Source organism: Taudactylus pleione, unplaced genomic scaffold (assembly GCF_031769625.1).
Source record: "Taudactylus pleione unplaced genomic scaffold, aTauple2 ptg000454l, whole genome shotgun sequence".
Lineage (NCBI taxonomy): Eukaryota > Metazoa > Chordata > Amphibia > Anura > Myobatrachidae > Taudactylus > Taudactylus pleione.
This window is the reverse complement of record NW_028284856.1, coordinates 10563475-10589394: the sequence shown is the minus strand read 5'-3', so window position 1 is coordinate 10589394 and position 25920 is coordinate 10563475. Positions and strand designations below refer to the sequence as shown.

Here is a 25920-nt window from a genome sequence, read left to right as displayed (position 1 = left end):
TTTTAAAGTTGCTGAAGTGACTTGAAAAAATCGTGAAAAACCCACCTGCCGCAAGCAGCTGCAATGAAAAAAAAACACCTGGGGCATACTTGGGGACCCCCCCAGAGTCAAGTTTGCTATTTTTTAACTTTGTCCCCCAACATTTTTCTTTTTTTGGCTCCCAAATTCAAAGTGATTTTCTTGGGGTGTCCCGATTTTTTTTTTTTTTTGACACAGATCGTTTCAAGGGGTCATTCTGAAGGGTGCAGGCTATTTTTATATTTAAGCCTGCACCCCTAAACCCCAATTCTGCACTTTTTTTCGCCACCTATTCAGTGGTGAACAGTTATCCCCGTTTTTTTTTTTTTTTTTTCAAAGATCTTTGAAATTGAATATGGTGTAAAACCAAAACCTCCAAAAATGACGTCATTGGTGCGAAAACAATGCAAAAACTGAGTTTTCGCTCCATATTGAATACTCCTAATTGTCTCAGTCACTCAAAGACCATACATGGAAATATTTCAGACATACACTTTGGTATGAGACACGTGTTTGTGAGCAAGACCCCCCCGATCTCCCTTAACGCTATCTAGTTTGGATATGGGAACTGGTGTTGCGGATCCGGGCTCACACTATTTTATTTTACTTGTTTGCCATTGTGTAACGTGTTGGCAATTTAACATGTTTGAATACCGGACAATGGTTATTTTTGTGTAAAATATCATACTTACAAATGTATGTGCTTATGTTCAATTTTATGTCATATCTGTTATGCTTCAATAAAGAAAATCATTGTTGGAAAAAAATAAAAAATACTTGTAAAAGTCTGCTAGTTAACTTCTCATAAGTTTAATATCGGCTTAACTGAACAATGATCAAATTAAAGCTTTCAGATAAACTAAATGTTCTTCACAGAAAATGTATAAACTTGGCAGAATGTGATTCTATAAAAATATCCTCAATATTTGGACAGAGCATTCTCACTGTGACTTTCATTGGCTTGGTGGTTGATCAGGCAGATTGGGAAGAAAGCCTAAGGTGCAGGCCTCTCTTCTGATACTTTAACCTTTACTTTTTAGCTTGTTCCTCACTGATCTTTTCCTTGCGATGTGCCCTTTATATTATGGCATTCCCTCCCCCTTCTCATCCCCATATACAGATGTGTCCTCTCATATCTAGCCTCAATTTGCCACAATATGCCTAGTGTGAGTGAGCCACCAGGTCCTGTGCTACTCTGCATGCGCCGGGCGTCTTTTTTTGTCTAAATCACAATGATATGCGGCCAGGATGTACCACGAGACTGTGCTGATTAATTAGATATGCGACACTTGTAAATCAGTTTGTGACAGAGTCTGTAAACGGAACTTTGCGTAGAAAAAAGCTGTGGCTGCTGCCTTGTAGCATATCACATGCTGATAGAGACTGCAGACAGATATACAAGGGTCACATATCAAATAACTCAGCACAGTCTCCTGGTGCATCCTAATCACACTGAATCTTAGACACACTTTCACCAAAAAATACTCTCGGCACTAGCACTCATGGGACCAGGCGTGCCGAGGAGGACACATCTGTACCTTTCATCGTTTCTGAGGCTCTTCTTATTTTTATACACACACAAAGGAATTATAATTGATGAACTGGAATTATTTATATTTATAGGTCACATATCTTTTGCCACTTGAAAGCATGTATGCAATGAGTAACAGGCTGGCTAATCATTGTTCCTATTTTTTTTTTTCTAGAACTGGGCCAACAGTGGTAAATAGCTAATGAAATACGGTTTTCCTGTAAATGCAGACATAAAATATAGCTGGAATATTCACACTATATTGACTTTAAAAAAAAACTAAAACATTTTATTAATAGTACTGCCACGAAAACATTCTGTTCCCACCACTGGAAAAAAGGGGTGTATTGTGCTACTATGGTTTCCAAAGCTTGAGAAGGCCGTCTTCACTGTAGGTGCCAATCAGATTCTGATGAGGGTGATGAGCAATTCCAATGACATCTTTCTCATGTACCTAGAGGAATAAACATAGTGTAAGTATTTACTATAACTGCTAATTTCCACATCTTGCTTCCAGCTACAGTTTATATAGTGTTAACTCTCGTTTTAAATCCTGTTAGGAATCTTGTAGCAACTATTCCTTGAGTTTATCTTGGTTCGATGACATATATACTGTATGAAAAGACAATTAAATAAACTACAGGGAAACATCTGGATTTAATTGGCAAAGGCAAAATGATGTTCTAAATAGAAGTGGCTTATTCACACATTATTCCTTGGGAGTAGCATAACCTCTTAATCTGTACTCCATCTACTGAAAAGCCCAGTAAATGAAACACAGTTTCTGTACAAAGAAGCAGTTACCATTAGGACAGGGCTGATATGCTGGCAGGCCTGCACAGAGCAGATATCAGCACAGCAGTACTATGGATTAGCCACATCCTGCTACTTTAGACCTGCTGTCTTGCTCCCTGGTAGATAAGCAAACACATTACACTGTACAGCTGAAGCTGATGACAGCCCTGCACAGCAGTAGACACACACAAAGGGTAAGAGGAATACTAGCAAGATCTACATTTGTAGAAATGGTATATTAGAAAAATGCAGTGAACAAGATACTCAATTAGGATAGGGGCAAGTACAAGACATAACAATGCATGAAAGAAACCAGTCATCACTCACAGTCAAGGTTCGCTCCAGCTTCCCAGTAACCGTGCTGAAACAGTAAAGCACAAAATCTTCACCAACACAGTAGATCCACTCTCCCCTGGGTGACAATGTACAGCACACAAAGTCACCACCTTCTCTCTTACCAGAGCTGAAGCTTCTCACAATCTGATGGGGATAAAGAGAACTAATTACACCATTCAGCTATACCGTATACAGTTTACCATATCTGTAAATGAAGTAGGAAAACAATTTCTACAAACAAACTTTTTTTCCCCTAACCTGCACACTATATATAGGATAGTCTAGTACAGGCATGTCAAACTCAAAATACCAACCGGGTCGAATTTTCAAAGGTCTACGAGTGAGTGGGCCGCGACAAAAAAAAAAAAAAAAAGTCGTAAACCTTCCAAAATTGCATATATTATTAATAAACACCAATGCAATGCCCTCTGTAGTAGTGCTCCTTATGCAATTCTACTCTATATTACAGCCCGTTGCAATGCCCCCTGAATTTGTGACCCTTATGCAGTGCCCCTTATGTTGTGCCCTCAGTAATATCCTTAGTAGTGCTCCTTATGCAGCCATCACAACTTGGCATTCGCTCAAAACCTTACGGTTGCCCATTGAACACAACTTCAAGAACTCAGTGTTCACTTGCTTCATAATATATCCCACCCCTTGACAGGTGCCATGGTACAATATAATCAATGTTAAGGCTGATTGGTCTATACACACATACCTTGGCCCAACAAGGGAGAGCTTTGTGTATTTATAGATTTACTTTTAGTGTGTATAATCTGTATCCTATTTAGCATAGATTAATAAAATGACCAGAAACAAGCATTCCACCATGCAGAGATAGAGAAATAAAAATACATATATAAAACTGACACAACTATCTACTATCTACTGGGTCTATCTACTCTCACTACTACCTTAAGGATTTCGGTGCATATATGTGCTATATTTGCTATTAGGGAAATACAAAAAAAGGAATTTTAATGCTAAACTAGCTGCCTTAGTCACCAGTCTCTAGATGGCATGAGTAAAGCACACATTCCATTATTTGTATGTCTGGGGTTTATTCATTATGCAATTCTTGCTTGTTTTTTCCCCTATATCAGGAAAAATACTATGGGGCATATTCATAGGTGCGATAAGGCAGTTTCTGCGGAAAAGTTTCGCCGGTAACGTAATTTCGTCAGGCGAAAACTTATCCCCGTATGCAATTCCAAAGGCTTATCGCCGGAGCGGAAAGTCAATGCATTGGAATAGGCGAAAAGGATTCGAAAAAAAGTGCAGAATAGGGGTTTTGGGGTGCAAACTTGCGGGAACCACTCTGAACCCTTGGGACAGCCCCCCAAAAAGTAAACTGTCACAAAACTGTTTCAAAACTACTTAACACCCCAAAAAATCACTTTACAAAATGGGGCGAAAAAGTACAAAGTTGGGGGACAAACTAGCGAAATGGACTCCAGGGGGTCCCCAAGAATGCCCCAGGTGTTTTTTAAATTGCTGGTGCTTGTGGCAGGTGGATTTTTAAAACTTCATTTTAGCAACTTTAAAATATGCTTGCACCCATTTTCGTGTACCCCAAATTTGCTTTGACTACTTATTTTCAGCAAAAAAACCAATTCTTCACCACTTTTGCAAAGGCGCTAATTAGCAGCTATTGAGATCATTTAAGTACCCCAAATACCTTCGGCAAGGCTATTCAGGGGTATCTATAGTAATCCCCAATGTCAGAGCATTTTTTTGGGGGGTGTCAGGCTGATTTTCCCCAAATCTGACAGCACTTTGCCAGGTCCAAATTCACCGGGTTCCGTTTTCAACGATTTGTAATTGAATACGGGGATAAGTGGGGACGAGCGCGATACTTTTTCGCATGGAAAACCAGAAATGTCTGCGAAAAGTCCAGCATGCCAAGAGTACGGGTCTTTTCGCTTCTAATTGAATATGCCCCTATGTGCGCTGCTGCTAGGCATCTGTGCATGCTCTGGAGGGGGGGGGAAGGGGGGGGGGGGGAGATGTGACTTCCTGGACAGGGCCTGACTAATTAGTAAGAAAGAATATGTGGTTTATAGTCTTACAGTCAATTTAAATTTTTTCATAAAATTGTAATGTGAAGGTATTGCTTTGCAAATGTTGGGGCTACAAATAACACAAATGGACTGCCAGGGGTACCTAGGTGCTAAATATTGCAAACCACTGCACTACAGTTGCAATAAATTAAATATTATTCATTCCAAATGGAAGCTTTATCCTGATTCAGTAGCCTAAGTTCAAAGTTATAAAAGCTGAAAAGCCAGCAGTGTGGAAAACCTGCTAATGACATGGTCACAAAGTGGTTACATGTCAGACTCCCCATTGGTGAAATCACCCTGATTAATGTACCTGTGAGGGACACTTTTCTCAGCAAGTCTAATGCTGCAAATTTCCTTTAGTCATAAAAAGTTCTAACTAATTCCTCAGGAGACTGACTTGTAATGTGAGAAATGGGGTTACTGTACCTCTAACCAAGTCCTCAGTGTACACACTAACAGAGGAGACTGACTTGCAGTGTGAGAAATGGATTACTGTACCTCTAACCAAGTCCTCAGTGTACACACTAACAGAGGAGACTGACTTGTAATGTGAGAAATGGTGTTACTGTACCTCTAACCAAGTCCTCAGTGTACACAATAACAGAGGAGATTGACTTGCAGTGTGAGAAATGGGGTTACTGTACCTCTAACCAAGTCCTCAGTGTACACACTAATAGAGGAGACTGACTTGTAATGTGAGAAATGGGGTTACTGTACCTCTATCCAAGTCCTCAGTGTACACACTAATAGAGGAGACTGACTTGTAATGTGAGAAATGGGGTTACTGTACCTCTAACCAAGTCCTCAGTGTACACACTAACAGAGGAGACTGACTTGTAATGTGAGAAATGGTGTTACTGTACCTCTAACCAAGTCCTCAGTGTACACACTAACAGAGGAGACTGACTTGCAGTGTGAGAAATGGGGTTACTGTACCTCTAACCAAGTCCTCAGTGTACACAATAACAGAGGAGACTGACTTGTAGTGTGAGAAATGGGGTTACTGTACCTCTAACCAAGTCCTCAGTGTACACAATAACAGAGGAGACTGACTTGTAGTGTGAGAAATGGGGTTACTGTACCTCTAACCAAGTCCTCAGTGTACACAATAACAGAGGAGACTGACTTGTAGTGTGAGAAATGGGGTTACTGTACCTCTAACCAAGTCCTCAGTGTACACGATAACAGAGGAGACTGACTTGTAGTGTGAGAAATGGGGTTACTGTACCTCTATCCAAGTCCTCAGTGTACACAATAACAGAGGAGACTGACTTGTAGTGTGAGAAATGGGGTTACTGTACCTCTAACCAAGTCCTCAGTGTACACGATAACAGAGGAGACTGACTTGTAGTGTGAGAAATGGGGTTACTGTACCTCTAACCAAGTCCTCAGTGTACACGATAACAGAGGAGACTGACTTGTAGTGTGAGAAATGGGGTTACTGTACCTGTCCTTGCATGTTCATAATAACAACAGTGTTCGATCGGTTACACACTACAAAGTGCTCTGGATTCTTCGGCAAGAGAATAACACTATTGACTGTGATGTCTGTGCCAGCTGTGCTGCCAAGTGATTTAAATGTATTGGCGCATTCTGTGGTCTTCATGTTCCACACCTAAAGATAAAACAAAAAAGTTATTAAATATACTCATGGTAAAAGGTCTACCGTGCTGTGTAGCAATGTCCTACACACACCACTAAAGCATTGTGGAGGTGGAGCAGTTATGCCAAAAGACTACTAAGACAAAAAACAAAAAAAATCTTTGGGCAACTGATAAAGTTATTAATTTTGCCACTTGATAGGCCACTATTTTGTAGTTATAAACTCTCTCATATATCTTTAGTAAAAGAACAAAAAAACAATTGGGCGATTCAATTGTTTTTTAAGGCACGGTAGTTAATCGGCGCCCAATGTTGAAATTCGTTCATTATTTTTGGGTGCCCATTAATTAATCGCAATTGTCGTGCCCAATTAAACTGGGTTTAGCGGCGTAAAGCAACAATTGAATTGCTCCATTGGGCAGCCAGCACTGACAGCCGCCGGCGCTAACATTTGAATCGCCCCCTTGGAGTCCGATTTCTGGTATGGATAAAAGAGGGAATCCTGAGGTATAACATTCTCATGTATACCAAGTGCCAGCGCGGTATCTTAAAGAACAAATCCGATTCTTTTTCAAATGATGTAAATGGATTTTAGTGATGCAATTCACGAGATATAAAAGAGGATTAAAACGGTTTTACAAAATCTAAATAGAACATTTGAGAGTATTAGACCTTAGTTTTTTCCCCTATGTGTGGAAAACAGGTTGAATATATTCCATTTAGAACTACTCACTTTTTTCCTTCATATTAGGTTGAAATGATTGGTGGGATATTACATATATTAGTAGGTCCTGCCCTTTTTCAGTAATGGCTTTGAAAGTCAGGTGTCCATACTTGGTGATGACATAAAACTATGTAGGGTTGTTAACACGGGATGTAGTTTAAATCCCGGCTGTGGGGATGCCGACGTCGGAATCGTTTAACATCAGACAGAATCCGGGCGCAAGCATCCCGCGTTAAGTAGTGGAGTTAGGGGGAGGGTTTGGAGTGTTAGGTACTAAGGGGAGGGTTAGGCATTAGGGTGGAGGGTAGGTTTAGGCAGCAGGGAGGGAGGGTTGGGTTAAGGGGATGTTGGTGTCGGGATTCTGACCACAGGGATCCTGTACCCAAACCATTAACACAGAGCAGGATACTAAACTGGGCTGCGACATGGTGGATATAATTTATCATAGGTAAATGTAATCTCATGCACCAAAGCAGTGGTACCAATTACACATTAAATTAAATAGAATATATTTTGGGAAATCCAAGATGGAAAAGGAGTTTGGAATATGGGGCTGGAGAACATAGCGCTAAGTAGCTGTGGCAAAGGCAAATAAAATCTTGTGTTGTGTAAGGGCGAGAGATATCAGCACATGATTTAAGTACACTATTACAGTAGTCATGCACAGAAGCCAGTCACAGCTCAGCAACACATACAAATAAATCAATCATGAAAAATAAAGGCTCATGGATCATTACAACCCATAAAGTTAAAAGTTGTTTATATTGATCACTGGATAAATATGTTAAAGTATCAATAAAAACATAATATCAAAACACACACATATGCTAGAATATGCCCAGCCTACACATAGCTCCTGATAAATAATTACACCATACACCTGCAATAAAAAGACCAAGATTCGAATGAGCAATGGTGCATGCGCCACAATGACTTTCCATACCTTAACTGTGCCATCAGATGAAGCACTAAGAATGTAGTGACCATCCTGTGTGAAAGTTGCCTCATTCACAAACGAGGAATGCCCTCTGAACTCTTTCAGAGTTTTACCAGATTTTAGGCCATGAATTCTGTAACAAAGTTTCAAGTTAAAGCAACATAAAAATAATGCAATAATCACATAAATTGGTCACCTAAAGATTACTACAGCTGAATATAGCTTGTGCCACCTGACAGTACTGCACATTTGTTTGTGATGGGAATTACCTCTCTGTATAGTGTTACAATGATGCGTCTCTCATCCATGATTCTCAACCACACAATCATAAAAGACCAAATAAAAAAATAAAAAGATACAACTTTATCTCTGCTATTTTTTCCTGTCTGTCCCAGCGCTTCCCACACTCCGAATAACCTCACACCCCATAATTTCATTATCTATTGACAGTACAACCATCTCCTCTAGCCTCCATGTGCGTTGTCTTTGAATTAAACTTGACCTCTTTCTCCTTTAAACCACACATTCAGTACCTATCGCAGTCCATCTCAGAAATATATCCAGGATCAGACTCTCTCTCACCCCGGAGGCAACGAAGACCTTCATCCACTCACAGGTCATCTCCCGATTGGATTACTGTAACCTCCTCCTATCTGGCCTCCCTGGATACCACCTCTCTCCACTCAAATCTATCCTCAGTGCTGCTGCCTGACTCTTAGTCCTCTCCAAATGTACTACATCTTCCTCTCTTCTCCTACAAGCCACACGCTGGCTCCCATTGCCCTTCAGAACTAAATTCGAACTCCTCACATTCACAAGTCCTCACCCATTCATCTCCTATTTACATTTGACCTCATCTCCCTTCACACTCCCACAAATGAATACCGCCTCTCCTGCCAACTGATTACTTCCTCCCACTCCCGAGATTTTGCCCGTGCAGACTCTTCTCTCTACAAAACTTCAAAAGGGCTCTCAAGATCCACTTCTACATCAAAGTCATCCAGCTCTCACCTTAACCTACTGCCCCATGCTCCTTGCTCACTGTCTCCCTCATCTGTGTCAACCCTGTCTGTCTGCCCCTCCCCTTTAGGAATGTAAACTCTCACAAGCAGGGCCCTCTACGCTCATGTGCTTTTCCTTCCATTACTTATATCATACACTCCACACTGCCTACAACGGCACCCACCCTTACTTGAGTGTTATGATCACCGATGCAGCAATGTTTATATACCATGTCCTTGTCCTGCAATATTTTGAACTGTAAGTCATTTGCTTATTGTTCATTAGATTATGCACTTAGTAAGGCCCTGTGGACCCCTTGTGGCTCCATATAAAAAAAAAAAATGATTATAATAATTCTGTATCAGACTCTTCAACACATATTTGATCAAATCCACACTTAAAGCAAAAATAAATGTGCATTTCCCTCCATGGATAAACACTTATATGCTGGAGAGGAAACAAATTAAATGTATGAGGTTATACTGTCTTTCTAGTTCGGCAGTGTCTGTAAGCAGAGCTTAAGAAATCAATTTTAAGTTGACAAAGAAAAACAGAAAATACTTTTTATAGTTAAAACAAAAGTGTTGTTTGTTTTTGCTGGTGTAAAAATTTTAAATGATTAGTGTATGCTGGAATCTGTAGTTCTACGGCAGCTGGAGGGCCACATGTTGAAGACCCCTGATCTAGACCTTTACTCTAACTAATGAAAATGACAGATGTCTCCCCACTTACCGGGTGCCCATATGCCTAATGAGACGCTCCGAGAGATTACCAGTGTACCATATTTTTCTTATAATGTACTCACAATGTACCAGAGAGTCAAGCCTGCAACTTTAACCGCACAGGAATTGGTATGACACACATACAAAGTCGCAGATTAAGCACAACTGAACTTGGTGTGAGGAAAAGTTGCGGCCACTCACATCGGAGGCCTTTTTACACAGATTCAGACTCACGCACAGATATACAAATGTCGCACACCAAACTGGTCATTGTACACTAGCAATGTAATTTTCTTTCTTGTCTGCGTTTTAATTATGTGAATAAGAAGCACATTGTGAGTGAAAAAGATGCTTGGTACGTGCCGAAAAAAATGGTAAGAAAGGACACATCTGCAAACATCACATATCAAAATAAACGGGAGAAATAGGGGAGCTCAATTAACATATCGAGATAACACAAATTGCTTGATCGAGAGAGTCATGATGGAATTGGGACACTGCCAACCTGGGGGTATAGAGGGCGCTATGTGGAGCAGGCATATCAAACTACACTTGTTTGTAACTAGAACCTCCTCTCTACAATCCATTAGCTCTTAAGGAACCAATAGGATCAGTTTAAACTTAGAGACCATAGAAGAGCCAAAACACAAATACTGAACTTAGAATCATGCTCAAAACACAAGAGTAAATGAAGAGATTGACTCAGGGTATGGATAGAACATCACAAAAATCCCCTTTTCTCTTCCATCCATATTGGGACACTGCCAACAACCATGGGCACGTTCCAATGCTGCCCCTAGAGGAGGGTAGGCTCAGCCAAAGCCAGGCATAACTTTACACCCAAAGATAGCCTCAAACATATAGAATTTCTTGAATAGAACAATGGAGGACCAGGTAATTGCTCTGCACAACAGCACCGTATCGGCTCACCCAAGAGGGGCTCACTAATCTGGTAAAATAAGCCACAATACGCTCAGTACCTGGGACCTACTCCGAGACATGCAAATGGAACTGCCTCAAAACAATCTCCCCAGTAACTGCATGCACTGAAGAACTGAAACCCATCTGCAATCCAGTAGTACCAACACCTATAACAGAATGGTTAAGATTCTGTCCTCTTGAAGCAAAGAACTGTTGTTGAAGAGGAGACCCAGAAGATGCAGGGAAGAGACTTTGTATAGCTGTGTGCCTCCGTGGTCTCTATTGTCAATTTCAGATGGGACTGTAGTAGTGAGTTGAATTTGATTTTTTATCACCAAGTCGTCCAGGTACGGAATAATCATCACCTTCATTTACCACAAAACTGCTACCATCACATTGGATCCGGGTAGCTGTGGCCAGACCAAACGAAAGGGCTCTAACCTGGAAATAGGCACTGCCCACTCCAAGCATGAGGAGGCGGTAGTCCCCTCCCAAAAGAGGAAAAGAAACATTAGAGTGGAGGTCCTGATAGATTTAAAATCCTCTTTCTATAATACCTCCTTACCCACCAATCCAAGAAAGAAGTGGCCAAATAATCCTAAAACTGAAGCAAATGGGCCCAAAACCACAGACTGGTCTGGGGGGGGCATGTGGTTGCCTGGTATAGACCTTTGGTGAACTCCCAGAAAACAACAGATGTAACCCCCCTAGAGGACATGAAAGGACGATGCTGCAGTCCCTTTTTGTTTAGCATCCTGAACAAGGAGGAAGGTATTCTTTTGTGCCCAGGGATCTGCCATAATAGTTTCTAATCCAACTTCAAATAGGACAGAACCAACAAAGGTAATGCCTCCAAAGGCTTAAGATTTTGCAGCTTTTAAGTAAAACAGTGTATCTGTGTGCAACAAAGCAGAAATTCTTGAAAAGCCAAGGACTGCACCGATGAGTGCATACCCCATATAGACCAGAGCACCTCTGGTCTAGTCCACCAAGGGTAGCAGATTTAATCGTGAAGACCTGGATTTCAACCCAAAAGCTACCTGTTCTTCCTATTCTTCAGCTGCCTATTTAGCCCACTCAGCCGCCTAGACCAGCATAAGGGAAGCCCCTGCGGTAACTAAAATATACTTCACCACCCACACTAAACCATGGCAATGGTGGTTGTTTGGTAAGCTTAACAATGAGCCTAATCTGAAACTCCTGGGTCATCAGCACAGAATCTTGGATCTTCTAGTGGCCACTAGCTAGCATGGCTTCACACAATCGGTCCAGTAGCAAAGCAGCGGTTAAAGAGACGGGGTGGCATTCCGCAGTCCCATGGTTTCAGCAGCAAGAATCACAACCAACCACAGTCACTCAGACCTCAACGCGTCAGAGACTGGGATACCCGTTCTCCAAGAACCAAGGTTCTTGAGCTCAGCAAAAACTAGAAGTAGTAAAATTTTAAAAGAAAAAAAAAAAAAATGGAAAAACTCACAAACCTGCTTCAGAAGCTTAAGGATGGCACATAAGGCAAACTGATGGTATCGGCTCCTTTGGGGCTGATGAGATGTAAAGGGGAGGTTCTAGCTACAAACAGGTTTAGTTTGATACACTCTCCTCATAGAACCCTCTATCTACACCCTATGGTAGGCAGTATCCCCCCCCAGGGGGATGAAAGGAGAAAACAGGTTTATTGTCAATTAACCAGCACATAGCAAAAATGCATCTGTCACAATGGAACTGGGGAGCTAAGCTACAGTTTCTCAATATGATCACCACTAAAGGAACTCAAGATTAAAATGAGAGGACAAAGTGGCACTCAACCTTAATTAAGAGAATATTTTAAATTACTGGTTAAAAATGCTGTGTCCACTAAACTTTAATTAACTAGATAGTACTCAATATAAAGACTATGGGGTCTATGTACTAATAATCGAAAGATCTCTCTCCTGCACCTGGAGCCTCCATGGGCTGACGGCAGTTTACACCATCTGAAGATTATTTAAATTACCGGGGCTAAACTTCGAAAAGCTTCACTTTTTAGAGCTTAGTACATAGGAGTCAGATCGTAGTCCCCATTGATAATAATGGGGCTGCAATCTGCAGTGCCAATTAGCACTTTGCTGGAGGTTTCTGTGAAATCAACTGCATTGTGCTTTTAGTACATAGGTTCACTACATAAAATTATGCAGTCTGCATAGTTTTAAGTAAAAAACGGCTTGATACTTAGGCCCCAAAATATTCAGAAACCCTAGAATAAAAACACTTATTCTCAGAGTAACCAATTCATACAGAGTAATCTACAAAATTGGTGTGAATATTTTGAGAAAGATGGCAGACTTTTTTCTTTTACTAAAATATTGGGGTCTTACACACCCATCATAATGGTTCTCTTACCGGATAGTCTGGTCAAAGGAAGCGCTGAGGATCTGACTGCTGTCTTTGGAGAAACTAAGACACGTGACACCTTTACTGTGTGCACGTTCAAACCGCCTCAAACACTGTCCGCTCTGAATCTTCCACACCTTTGGAAGACATAAAATTATTTTCACGAAACCTTTATGTTTAAAGTATTCTGCCAAAGATAAGTTCCTCTGGATCAAATCCATACCTTAATTTTGCCATCTTGTGCTCCTGTAGCTAACATTTCAGTGTCCCTGCTAAAGCACATACATAACACAGCATCATCCATCATCATGAAGTTATCTTGAGCCTGGTACTTCAAGTCCTACAAAGACAAAATATGTGAGGAAACTGCAAGACTGTTTAAAATAAAAAGTTTACTGCACAGTATACATTTTTATATTAAGTCCTCATTAAGATTTTTACCTTTCTCCAAGTCCATCTGGGGGACCCTCTTGACCATGGGGTGTAGTGAGGGTTGATTGCATCCTTCTCACACACACACACACACAATCCAATAAGGGAGGGCTCATAGTGTCCCCCAGATGGGACAGGATTGCATCCTTCACTCACACACACACAACCCAATAAGGGAGGGCTCGTAGTGTCCCCCAAATGGGACAGGATTGCATCCTACACACACACACACACACACACAACCCAATAAGGGAGGGCTCGTAGTGTCCCCCAGATGGGACAGGATTGCATCCTACACACACACACACACAACCCAATAAGGGAGGGCTCGTAGTGTCCCCCAGATGGGACAGGATTGCATCCTTCTCACACACACACACAATCCAATAAGGGAGGGCTCGTAGTGTCCCCCAGATGGGACAGGATTGCATCCTTCTCACACACACACACAATCCAATAAGGGAGGGCTCGTAGTGTCCCCCAGATGGGACAGGATTGTAACCTTCACTCACACACAACCCAATAAGGGAGGGCTCGTAGTGTCCCCCAGATGGACTCAGAAAAAAGATTTAATGGTAAGTGCCAAAAATGTTATTTTCTCCTCCCTCCATCTGAGGGACACTCTTGACCATGAGGATGAACTAATCAGTTGGCTAAACACAGAACTTTGCGTCCAAAAGAAACATCCCTAAACGCAAAATCATGAAATCTGTAACATCTGGTGAATGTATGACCATGTAGCTGCTCTACATAACTATTCCATGGAAGTTCCATGCTGCGCTGCCCACGAAGTTCCAACCAAGCGAGTGGAATGAGCGGAGATCCTAGCTGGGATAGGTCATTCAGCCCCCTCATATGCCTGCTAAATTGTTGTCCTAATCCATTTGGCTGTAGCCTGCCTGGTTGCTGGCCAACTTCTTTTTTTAACGTCATAAGGAATAAGTAAACTATCACTTTTCCTTAGATGTTGTAAGAATACTAAGATTTATCGTGTGAGAACCAACCAGTATAACACAGGCACCTGACCCTGATCAATTGTTTTGCCCAATTAGCATAGTTGGTAATCCAATCCTCTGATAAGAACAGAAAGTTGACACTACTTTATATTGAAAGATGACAGTATACACAACACTGCTCCATCTAGGTGAAATCCCATGAATGGAGGTCTACACGATAAACCTCTTAATTCTGACACTAAAATACATACGTATATATAGTGAAAGAATCAGCTTCTATTCACAATGCAGGGAGAGCATGGGGGCTGTCCCCTACAGTGATGAAAAGAGGGCGTGTCTCAAGGCCACGCCCCCTTTTCGGGGGTGCCTTAATTAGCTAGCCACCCTTTTAGGGGCGGCCCTTACAGTGAATACTGTAACAGGGAATTATTTAATCTGAATTTAAATATGAATGATATGATCCAATGATATTTGGGTGGACAGGGAAATTCTGATAATGTGAACGGCCTTGTCAGAGCAAACTACTTCGTAGAATTGTTAGTACTTGCCTTTCTGATTTTTCCTGTTGTGAAGTTCCACACCTCAATAAATCCATCTACAGATCCTGTCACCAAATACTGCCCATCGGGTGAAAAGCGGGCACATTCTACGTGGGACTTCTGACCAAACTGTTGAATGAATAAAATATATATATAAAAACTGTGTAAAATAGAACAAAGCATTTAAAACCATATATAAAGACAAACATGAATAATATTCCCACATTTATAAACTATGTATTGTTACTGTATTTATGCTATTCTTTGTTCAAAGCACAAGTGGGAATATTGTTTAGCTACTCCAGCCCAGTCCATGTCCTCAATGTCAGTTCCATGTATAACATCCCTGGAAAATGAATGGTGAGACCAGGAGGACAAGTTGTACCTTAATAAGCCTGCTCAGCTGGGTGGGGAACTTTTCTTCCTCTACGTCTTTTACAGCTGCTTTACCGCGGAACAAATCAATGGTCATTCCTGGAGGCAGAAGTCCTTGATGCTGCTGCCACTTTAAAGCCTGAGAAGGGAAAAGCAGTAAGATGGTGACTCATTATTAAAATAAAGATCCAAGTCACAATTCTTCATAACTTTAGATAACTCAGATAAGAGTGAAGCAAATAACTCTATTATGATAAAGCACATAAAAAAAATTATCCATTGGTATATTATATCTATATGTACAGAAGTTTAAAGTCACAGACATTTAACACCTTTATGGCAGGGACCATGCATACCTTCTTCACCGAAACACACTGCATAGTTTATTATAAAATTATTATTGGATAACTCTGTATACCCAGCTAGTTATGAAGCCATTAGACAGTGCCTTGCACAAGTGTTCACCCCCCCTTGCATTTTTCATGTTTTGTTTCCTCACAACCTGGAATTAAAATGGATTGTTTGAAGGTGTGCATCATTTCATTCACAGAACATGCCTACAACTGTGAAGTTGTTGTTTGATTCACAATATAAAAAAACCCCACATTTAGGACAACATAACAGAAAACTTCAGCGTGCAGAACTATTCACCCCCGAAAGTCAGTACTTTGTCGAGCCACCTTTTGCGGCAATTACAGCTGCAAGTCGCTTTGGATAAGTCTCTATGAGCTTGCCACATCTTGCACCTGGGATTTTTGCCCATTCCTCAAGGCAAAACTGCTCCAGCTCCTTCATGTTAGATGGTTTTCCACTTGTGAACACCAATCTTCAAGTCTGACCACAGATTCTCAATTGGATTGAGATCTGGGCTTTGACTAGGCCATTCCAACACATTTAAATGTTTCCCCTTAAACAACTCGAGTGTTGCTTTAGCAGTATGCTTGGGGTCATTGTCCTGCTGGAAGATGAACCTCCGTCCCAGTCTCAAACCACAGGCAGACAAACAGGTTTTGCTCAAGAATATCCCTGTATTTAGCACCATCCATCTTTCCCTCGACTCAAATCAGTTTCCCAGTCCCTGCTGCTGTAAAACATCCCCACAGCATGATGCTGCCACCACCATGTTTCACTGTGGGGATGGTGTTCTTAGTGATGTTGGGTTTGCGGCGCGCCAGACACAGCGTTTTCCTTGGTGTCCGAAAAGTTCAATTTTAGTCTCATCTGACCAGAGCACCGTCCTCCATACATTTGGGGAGTCACCCACATGCCTTTTTGGAAACTCAAATCGTGTCTTCTTATTTTTATCACTAAGTAATGGCTTTTTTCTGGCCACTCTTCCATAAAGCCCAGCTCTATGGAGTGTACGGCTTATTGTGGTCACATGCACAGATGCACCAGTCTCTGCTGTGGAACTCCTTCAGGGTTACCTTTGGTCTCTGTGCTGCCTCTCTGTAATGCCCTCCTTGCCCGGTCTGTGAGTTTTGGTGGGTGGCCCTCTCTTGGCAGGTTTGTTGTGGTACCATGTTCTTTCCATTTGATGATGATGGATTTGATGGTGCCCCGTGGGATCATCAAAGATTTGGATATTTTTTTTTTTTATAACCCAACCTAGAATTGTACTTCTCAACAACTTTGTCCCTGACTTGTTTGGAGAGCTCCTTGGTCTTCATGGTTTGATGCCTCTTGCTTAGTGGTGTTGCAGCCTCTGGGGCCTTTCAGAAAAGGTGTGTTTATACTGACAGATCATGTGACACCTATATTTCACACAGGTGAACTTCATTTCACTAATTATGTGACTACTGAAAGTAATTGGTTGAACCAGAACTTTTGAGGGGCTTCATAGCAAAGGGGGTGATTACATATGCACATGCCAAATTCTGAATTTTATTTATAAATATTCTTTTTTTATATATATATTTTTCTCATTTCACTTCACCAAATTAAGACTATTTTATGCAGACCCATCACATAAAATTCAGATTAAAAAAAATAAATAATAAATTACAGGTTGTAATGTAACAAAAAAGGTAAAAAGCCAAGGGGGTGAATACTTTTGCAAGGCACTGTATGTCCCAGAAAAATAAATTAATATTCTTAGGTCTCACCTACTGCCAGCATATTTTATGTCATCTCTTTATCCCAGTAAAATATAATCTATCAATGTGACAGGCAGAGAAGACCTGTATCCGAGCACCTGGGCATTTCATCATGCAGGGAAATCCCAGAAAACCTCACTATTGTAATGTCACAGGATCAATGGCGAGAATTGTTGTAATGTTCATTGTCAGTGTACAGGATTGGTTGAACAGAAACTATTAATATTGGTTCCTGGCAGTTTAATTGGTTCCCCACTGACATAACCAGCTGCCATAAATGATATCGGATGTAAAGCGTAGCCACCTTACATGTCATTATTCTGATGGTAGCGTGTTGGAGTTAATAGACTATGCATACCGTATATGTTACATTTAAATGTACACTTTGAAGCATATCTGTTGTTGCAAGTAAAGTTTTATAAAATACATGGCTATCAAATTAAGCTAATGATATGTCATTACCTGTCCCAACAGCGCCATGAGACGAGAAGGCGGTACCACACTCACTTCTCCAGCAAGAGCTTGTGCTATCGCTGCTCTCCTTTTCTCCTTGCTACTGCCATCTGGGTATGCCTGTGCGAAACATTTCAATCATTCAATCAGAAAAGCGAGGTCTTCACAAGGAAACATAGCTACATCTGTAGTCAGATAAGCCATCTTAATGTGGTCTAATAAGCTTCTCTTTGCAAAGAATAAAGGCAGCTTCTTTGCACTTCTCTATAGAGATCAGTATTTCCTGAAACCAATTTTAGTTGGCATTATGTCCAGCCCCATTCACCTTTCTTCAATTGAACAGAAACCAGAGTACCCACAAATCTCTCTGGTCTTACATGCGCGTCATTAACTGCTCACAGGCTCAACTCCACTATTCAATCTTTGGGCTTTTGTTTTCAGAATTCATCTTAAGCAATGTATAAGTTCATTTTATAATTGATCTTATTACATAATAAAATTGGTGGTGGGAATTTCTGTATAAATAATAATGATAAATACAATCTTATGTGTGGTATGTTCTGTCATTACAGCTCTTCTTATAACTACAGGACAATTTTTTTGGGGGGATTCACTATCGATGACAAAATCTTCCCTTTGCTTTTAACCTAGTTCTGGAATCAGGCGCTCCCTTCCCACTGCTTTTACATGAATACAGCTATGGGCTGTCAGAGCAGACTGACACTGCAAACCTTCTCTGAGAGTTCTCCTTTTTTTCAGATTAATGCTTAGTGAAATGTTGTTTTTCACAACAATAAAACATTAAATTACCCTCTCATATATACTTATTGCAAGTATACAAATACCAGACATGTGTAAATACAAAATACCATCATATTGTACAATATAGTGCAGATAAACTTTGCTTATTAATATTATCAGTGAAATTGGTTTGACACTGCATAACTACTTATTGAGGTGAAATGGTCAGTGTATTATGACCCGGCCCACATGGCGAAGATTGCAGCTACGGCACTGAAGGGGTTAACCCCCATGCTGTGGCAGCATTTTCAAATTAATTAATGGTGCTAGGCACTAATTTCAAACAACCTACTGTCACCGGGAGTAGTGATATTTAATAAACAGTCCTGTGCCACAGTATACAAAATGCATAGATATATCACGTTTAAAAGCTGTGTTGCAGTGCCCCGGCATCATTTGCATATCTTCACACAGCCGCTGTGTACAAATTGGCAGCAGTGGCGGCATTAGTGCCCGTTTCTGAATCAGGCCCTAAGTCTGGTTGGGAGGATTTCGGCAAAGATTTTCACATTTGAAGATAATTATTTTTCTGATTTTAGGGGCACCACGATTAAGGCCGCAGACGTAGACTGAGTGAGTAACTTGCAATAAATGTATCCAAGAGTTTAGGAACAAAAAATGCTCTATACTGCTCATATAATTCTATTGGAATACTATCCGTTCCAGCACCTTCATATTTGGGATAGAGGTATTTCCTCCAACATAAAAGAGCCCATCATAATTTTATTAGCCTCTGATATTGGAAGCCGGGAAATCCCATCTATGTCCACTGTGTCATACAATGCTACTGAGGAATAAACTTAATAATAATTGTTATGATTTCGATATTGTCTAAATGTCCACATGCAAAATGTCTGCATCTGCTGAATGTCGACATGTTCACAATGACATGTGAAATTATGACAGGGACCAGAGGGTTAGGTTTAGGCTGCAGCATTGTACAGTTAGGCACTAAGAGAATGGGAGGGTTAGGCATACCCACCACCGAAAGCACCACAGCATCAGCCGGAAGTCCTCATCAGCTGACCAACAGTTCCGTAAGACACCGCCGGAGCAGCCGAACTAGGTATGACACCACTAGGCCACCAGGAACATTTTGTCAACATTCTAGCCATGATGAATGGCGACAATATATGTATGAAGTTATAGATTTGCTCTCTCTCTGCATTTTGTTTTCAGGTCTCCCTTCACCTTTCTGGAAAATGTCTTTCATTTTGCCACCATTTTTATTAGAACTTCAAAGAAAAGCCTTGAAGGCACGTTGGGATCTAAAGTAATCCTCCCAGATTAAATATATCTCCAGAAGGTTTGCCCTTAATCTATACTAAGGTTTAGGGTTAGCATGAGGGAAGAGTGGTAGAAGGAGACTGATACAGCAACTACTTAACCAAGAGTACTAACTGCCTGTAAATTAGTGCCAAGTCTATTCTAGAGACACATGGCAGGAGGTGGAAAGACAGGAGTATTGTACAAAGTCTGGTTGTCACAGCCTCCACACATCTATCAGCCCCAACTCAGCGGCAAAGTTTGCAAATGCTGTACCCCATGAAAGACCAATAAGTCTGGCGTTCACTCCAGCCATCCAAATGTAGGAGGGAATTCAATTGTTTCTTGCCTGACAGGACCTATTTAACCATTTCTGCCGATGGGCATGTCTAAGGAGGGAGGCTTAGAATCCCACACCAGCTTCTCTGCTAATGTTGGGTCCTACTCATGCAAAAAGGAGCAGCGCTCTCCAAGTATCTCAGTGATGCATGGTCATCATTTATCCTTTTGTGTTCATTACTCTGTGATACCCAGGTGAAACTGCAGGGACTACAGTAGTAAAGATCCTCACTCTAGGGGACTAAAGTTCACATAACTCATGGCAGAGGCAAGTGACAGAGGTGAGGGTGTCTGTTAGGAGATAAAAGCATAGACTAGGGATATTCAAAATGCGGCCCGCCACTGCTGTGGAACTACACATCTCAGCATGCCGTGCCAGATTTAGCTTGCTTTAATAGCAAAACTAGGGCAAAGGCATACTGGGATGTGTACTTTTACAGCAACTGGAGGGCTGCATGATGAATACACTTGGCATTGACAATCCAACGTGACCCCTTCCACCAGGACAAAATGCTCTGCTCCTCGACTGCCCTCTTACTTTCTGATTGAAGTCAACTGTGCTGTACTAGCTAATGGATTAGGACTTTTCTAACATAAGTGACAGCAATCAAAGTAAGAGGAAAGCCTAGGAGCAGAGCATTCTAGGAACTAATCATTGATTTACTACTATAAACCAACTTATTTTTATAAAAATATAAATTACATGAAGTTTGTATCTCATGGCTGCTCTCCATCACAGATCTAGTTAAATGGATCAGTATTGTGCTACTCTTTCAGCAGGACAAAACAACATTACACAAGAGAATGCTGCCCTCACGAGCACTGACATCACGTTTCTCAGATGTTGCTTATCTCAGCAGTATATTACCACATTCTGACAAAAAAGGCTCAGGAATCAAACAAAGAGAACAAGACTTTCAGCAGGACTAGAAATGACATGGCAAAAGCTCATTGAGTGTTCATATTAAACAGTATTTTGTGGCTCCTTCAAGATTGCATGGAATTCTCCCTAAAACATCCAACCAAAGTTGGCACCATTGACTAGGAAGGCACCCTACAAAACATTTGGTGGGACTTCCCTAGACATCTCACACTCTGGACAGATGGTCCATCAATTAAAGAGATTAATTAAAATTACAAAACCTACAAGCCTTTCAACTGCTCAGCTTCCAAGTCCTATATCTAACATTGACAATTATGCTTAAATATTAACTGGGCGCAGTCTGGACACAGCAAAGTGCCAAATCACTACTTCTTGGGTAATTAAAACACAGAGGTAGGAGATCCGAGTGTAAGATTATAATCTATGGAAAAAAATAAATGACAAAAACAATGTAAAAAAACAAACATACCTCACGAGGGTCAAAATAGGATCGTGCCAAGAGGTTTTCAAGGTGAATGTATCTCTCAGGCTGGGTCTGTTTTAACATGATCATTGGGTCAGTCTGTCTCAGAAGGGATCTGGCAGCTCCCAACTCACGGAGCTCAATCAATTCCAATACAACCTGTAATGTAAAAAAGTAACATTTAGCAAATAGTATATTATTGTATATATACTGTAATATATTTAAAAAAAAAAAAAAAAAAAAACCAAGTTCAGCACAGTTTATATGGTCTGTAAAAAATAACTAAATAAATAATAAGTCCATTAAGATTAACCTCACAAAGCAACATTTCGCCCTGTGTTGAAGTCTCTAGCCAATATAACCAGTTAGTGGTAACAAACATCTGAGCACAAATTGCATCCAACTAAAGCGCTTCATTAATAAGCTTTACACTTACCACAAACTATGGGGTCAGTTCAATTAGAAGTGAGTCTCCTCGCATGTAAGTGCAGATATACGCCACACTTACGATACGCACGGACTAAATGATTTTTGTTCACAGCCCCTTAGGGCTGCGTACAAACATACATAAGTCCAGGGTGAGATCGTGCTGTGAGGGGTCACATGAGGTACCATTGACAGCATTTCCACTACCTTACAATGACAACATGTCCCCCCTCATTGCTAACGGAATAGACCCTTTAGTCTGAGAGTCAAAGGAATGCCAAGAGTACTGAATGAATGAAATAAGATTTGTTTTAAGGTTTACTGGCTGTAATAAACAAACTCTAGACAATATGTAGATGTATGCTGTGGCCATATACTAGGACAGTAGGCTATGTCAATTATTCACTTCCCATAAATTGGTTTCAGTGAAGATCAAAATAATTTCAGCCAGCAAAACCAAGAAAAGCTACCAGTATATTAAATAATAGCAAACTAGTCATGTAAATTGTATATAACAGATCTTTACCTGTTCATAGAGGTCAATAAGTGTCTTGTCTGGCAGCTTCAGTGACTGAATAGCCTGCAGCACAGTATCCCAATGCCCGCTGTTAATGTCCGCCACAAAGCTCTCTATACTATCCACAGTGTTTAAAGACACAGTCGTTTCCTCTTGCAATGTCGCCAATGTACGATGCAAACTGTTTTCTTTTAAGTACTGCATTATAAGACGTATGACACTGAGGAAACAAACATTGGTTAGCTTGTCAATGATACTTTAAACAAATTATATGTAAGAACCATGGAGCTATTTTATGTAGAGTTTGAATCGGTTTCCCCCAGTTACTCCGGTACCTTCTCACAGTCAAAATAAAAAATACGGTAAGTCAATGAATAGTATGTGCTTATAGAGAATTTACACTGTAAGCTCCACTGGGATTGGGACAAATCTGAATCTGTAAAGCACTGTCTTATATATTTATGCTATAGGTTAATAGACTTATTTTATCGATTACCAGAATGGGACTGCCATAGTTTGTATAGAAAGCAGGATACCAGAAATTAGGTTATATTTAAAACGTTGTATTTTATTGTCTCACTTATTTAACCCAGTGCACCTAATTTTGATGAATCTTCTCTTTCTATACAAATACTATCCATTAAGGATCTATATGGTTGCACCTCCTTACATAACTTCAATTATAAATACTAAGTAATAACACAAAACTTTGGGAACATAGGAGGCACTTAGTCACGTCACGAGCAATTTGCACCTAATTGGATCGCCGCTTGAGTGCTGAACTGCCTTCCACTTCCTGTGACACGCCGTTCCACGACTGGAAATAGTGAGGGTAGAGCTTATGTCACCTTCATGCTAGGGACCTGGAAGTGACACGAGTGAGGGCGGAAGTGCAGTTCCATGCACATTAAGGCCACCTAAAGAAGAAAGTTGTCCCCACCTAAAGAAAAGAATTGTCCGCTCGCCTCGCTACATGGTTATATGCCCCCTCTATGCCCACTTGGATGGTAGGGAATGACGCTGGACACTGGCTGATGACGTCAGGGTCCTCTCCGTGACGGGAATTTAGACATTACCATATAGTGAGCCGCCCCATCCGCGCCCAACCTATTGTCAGTGTTTTGCTTCGTGTTGTTCCACTGTTATGTTAGATTACAGGTATGGTACATTAGATATGCCTGTTTGCACTGTTACCTGTATATTTTGTCTGTATAGCGCTGTAGAAATTGTATGGTGCATTCAAGCATTCAAAATAAACAATAATAATGTGACATTATGAAGATGCTATGTAAACACAAACATGTACAGCTATCCCTACATGCACATGCGGATCTGCACATATTTCTTACAATTTTACCAGAAAACCTGTTTCGAGGAAAAGGAAACCCAAACACGGGAAGTAATGTGGTAACCAGCAGGATTCGGGCGTTGCATTACCTATACTGCATTATCAGTCACAAATACGCTGTTTTACTGACTGTATGTAAATACCATGCCTGCAGGTGGCCACGTTACAGTTTCCTATGTGGCGGGTCCTATCGTTCCCCAGACACACTTACTCAGACGATTCGATCTCGATGGACATCTCGGCGGCGGTTGCTGCGCTTCTCTACACTGCACTGATCTATGTCTCTCTCTCCAGCACCAGTCCCGACCCAGTACACGACAGTGACGTCACATGTGCGCCGGCTCACACGATGAGCGTTACTTCCGCCAACAGTATAGGGGTAAAGTTTTGGCGGCTAGGGGGCGCTCTGAGTCTGAACGATGCTCTCGTTCCTACCACCTGTTAGATACACAGCACCCACAGTAGCACCACAGTAGGGATGAGACATCGAAAGAAAACATTGGAAGTACCGATGTTTTTAACATTATTTAGATATAAACATTGGTTCTCTGAAACCGATGATAGCCGATGATTCTGTTTTTTTTAATTTTTTTAAGCAAACTATACTTAAACATATTGAGGGGTATTCAATATGAAAGGTTAACTTCCCTGGCGAAGTTAACGTTTCATATCGGAGTTTTTTTCTGCGTAAAGGTATGGTGCGCACTCCCGCTTATCCCCATATTCAATATCAAATTAACGAAAACGGGAAACTCCGAAGTTGGATTTGCGTAAAGTTACGAATTTTTCCTTAAAATAATTGTAAGACCCCCCTAAAGTTGTAAAAACATGGGGGAACACTATGGGTACCCCCGTTTTAGCCTTTAATTGAAAGTTGGGGCTTTAAATAGCCGCAGCAGGTGTTTTTTTCCTGACATTGAAGAAGTGATGCAGAAGAGCACTTAGGTTATTTTTTTCGGTTTTTTAAGTGGTCCCATCAAATTTGGGGTACATGAAAATGGGTACTAGCATATTTTGATGTCCCTAAAGTAAGTTTTTAAAAATTCTGCATTTGTGCACATGCCGCTATAATTCTATTCTAGAAAACATCTGCCGCATACTTGCAGAATAGCCCTGAACCTATTTCCCTATTGTTTAACAATTTTTTCCCATTTTTTTTTTTGCACCCCAATTTTTAAATTAATTTTTTGGGGTGTCCCTATTTTTTTTTAAACTTTTTTTGACACAGTTCTTTTTTAAATGTCAATCTCAGGGGTGCAGGCTATTTTTTTTAAGCCTGCACCCCTAAACCCCAATTCTGCACTTTTTTTCGACACCTATTCAATGGTGAAAAGTTATCACCATTTTTTATCAAACACTTTTCAAAACTGCGATAAGTCTTTGAAATTGAATACGGTGTAAAACTAAAACCAGTGATATTAACGTAAAAAAGTTAAAAAGTGCGATATTAACGCAAAAAAACTGTTATCGCACCAATATTGAATACCCCTAATAATAGACTAATAAACGTTTAAAATAATATATACATCTATATATACAGTCAGGTGCATAAATATTGGGACATTGACAGAATTTTCATATTTTGACCTCTATTCGCCACCACAATGGCTTTGAAATGAAACAAACAAGATGTGCTTTAACTGTAGACTTTCAGATTTCATTTGAGGGTAATTACATCCAAATCAGGAGAACGGTGTAGGAATTACAACGGTTTCTATATGTGCCTCCCACTTTTTAAGGGGCCAAAAGTAATGGGACTATCAACTCAAAAGCTATTTCATGGACAGGTGTGGGCTATTCCCTCGTTATTTCATTATCAATTAAGCAGGTAATGGAGCATACACACGGTCAGATTTGTCAGATGAACGATTTGAACGATTTTTACCAAAGATTTGAACGATTGAACGATTTTTGACTGCATTAAAATGAATGGAAATCGTCCAAATCTGACTGCAAACACATCAGATGTCAGATATCGTTATCTGACCATCAGGAACGCGCATCA

The 25920-nt window shown here is 40.7% G+C and overlaps 1 protein-coding gene across 1 annotated transcript; it reads right to left on the bottom strand.

The window, feature by feature from the left end:
• Positions 1-1816: 1816 nt before the first annotated feature.
• On the bottom strand, positions 1817-24276 carry SMU1 (SMU1 DNA replication regulator and spliceosomal factor). Its single transcript, XM_088448378.1, has 12 exons — positions 24127-24276; positions 22577-22787; positions 21631-21783; positions 17882-17992; positions 15334-15462; positions 14958-15077; positions 13245-13361; positions 13031-13158; positions 8013-8139; positions 6191-6358; positions 2672-2824; positions 1817-2003 (listed from the first exon to the last, which is right to left on the bottom strand). Exons 1-12 carry the CDS (start codon positions 24150-24152, stop codon positions 1905-1907), a joined length of 1542 nt encoding a protein of 513 aa, XP_088304504.1. The 5' UTR covers positions 24153-24276; the 3' UTR covers positions 1817-1904.
• Positions 24277-25920: the final 1644 nt, after the last annotated feature.

Coding starts and splice junctions, on each gene's coding strand:
- SMU1 (XM_088448378.1), bottom strand. CDS start 24,152: ATGTCCATCGAGATCGAATCGTCTGA. Junction 15,078..15,333: donor AGCTGAGCAGGCTTATTAAG/GTACAACTTGTC, acceptor TTCATTCAACAG/TTTGGTCAGAAGTCCCACGT. Junction 8,140..13,030: donor TCCTTTGACCAGACTATCCG/GTAAGAGAACCA, acceptor ACTTTGTTACAG/AATTCATGGCCTAAAATCTG.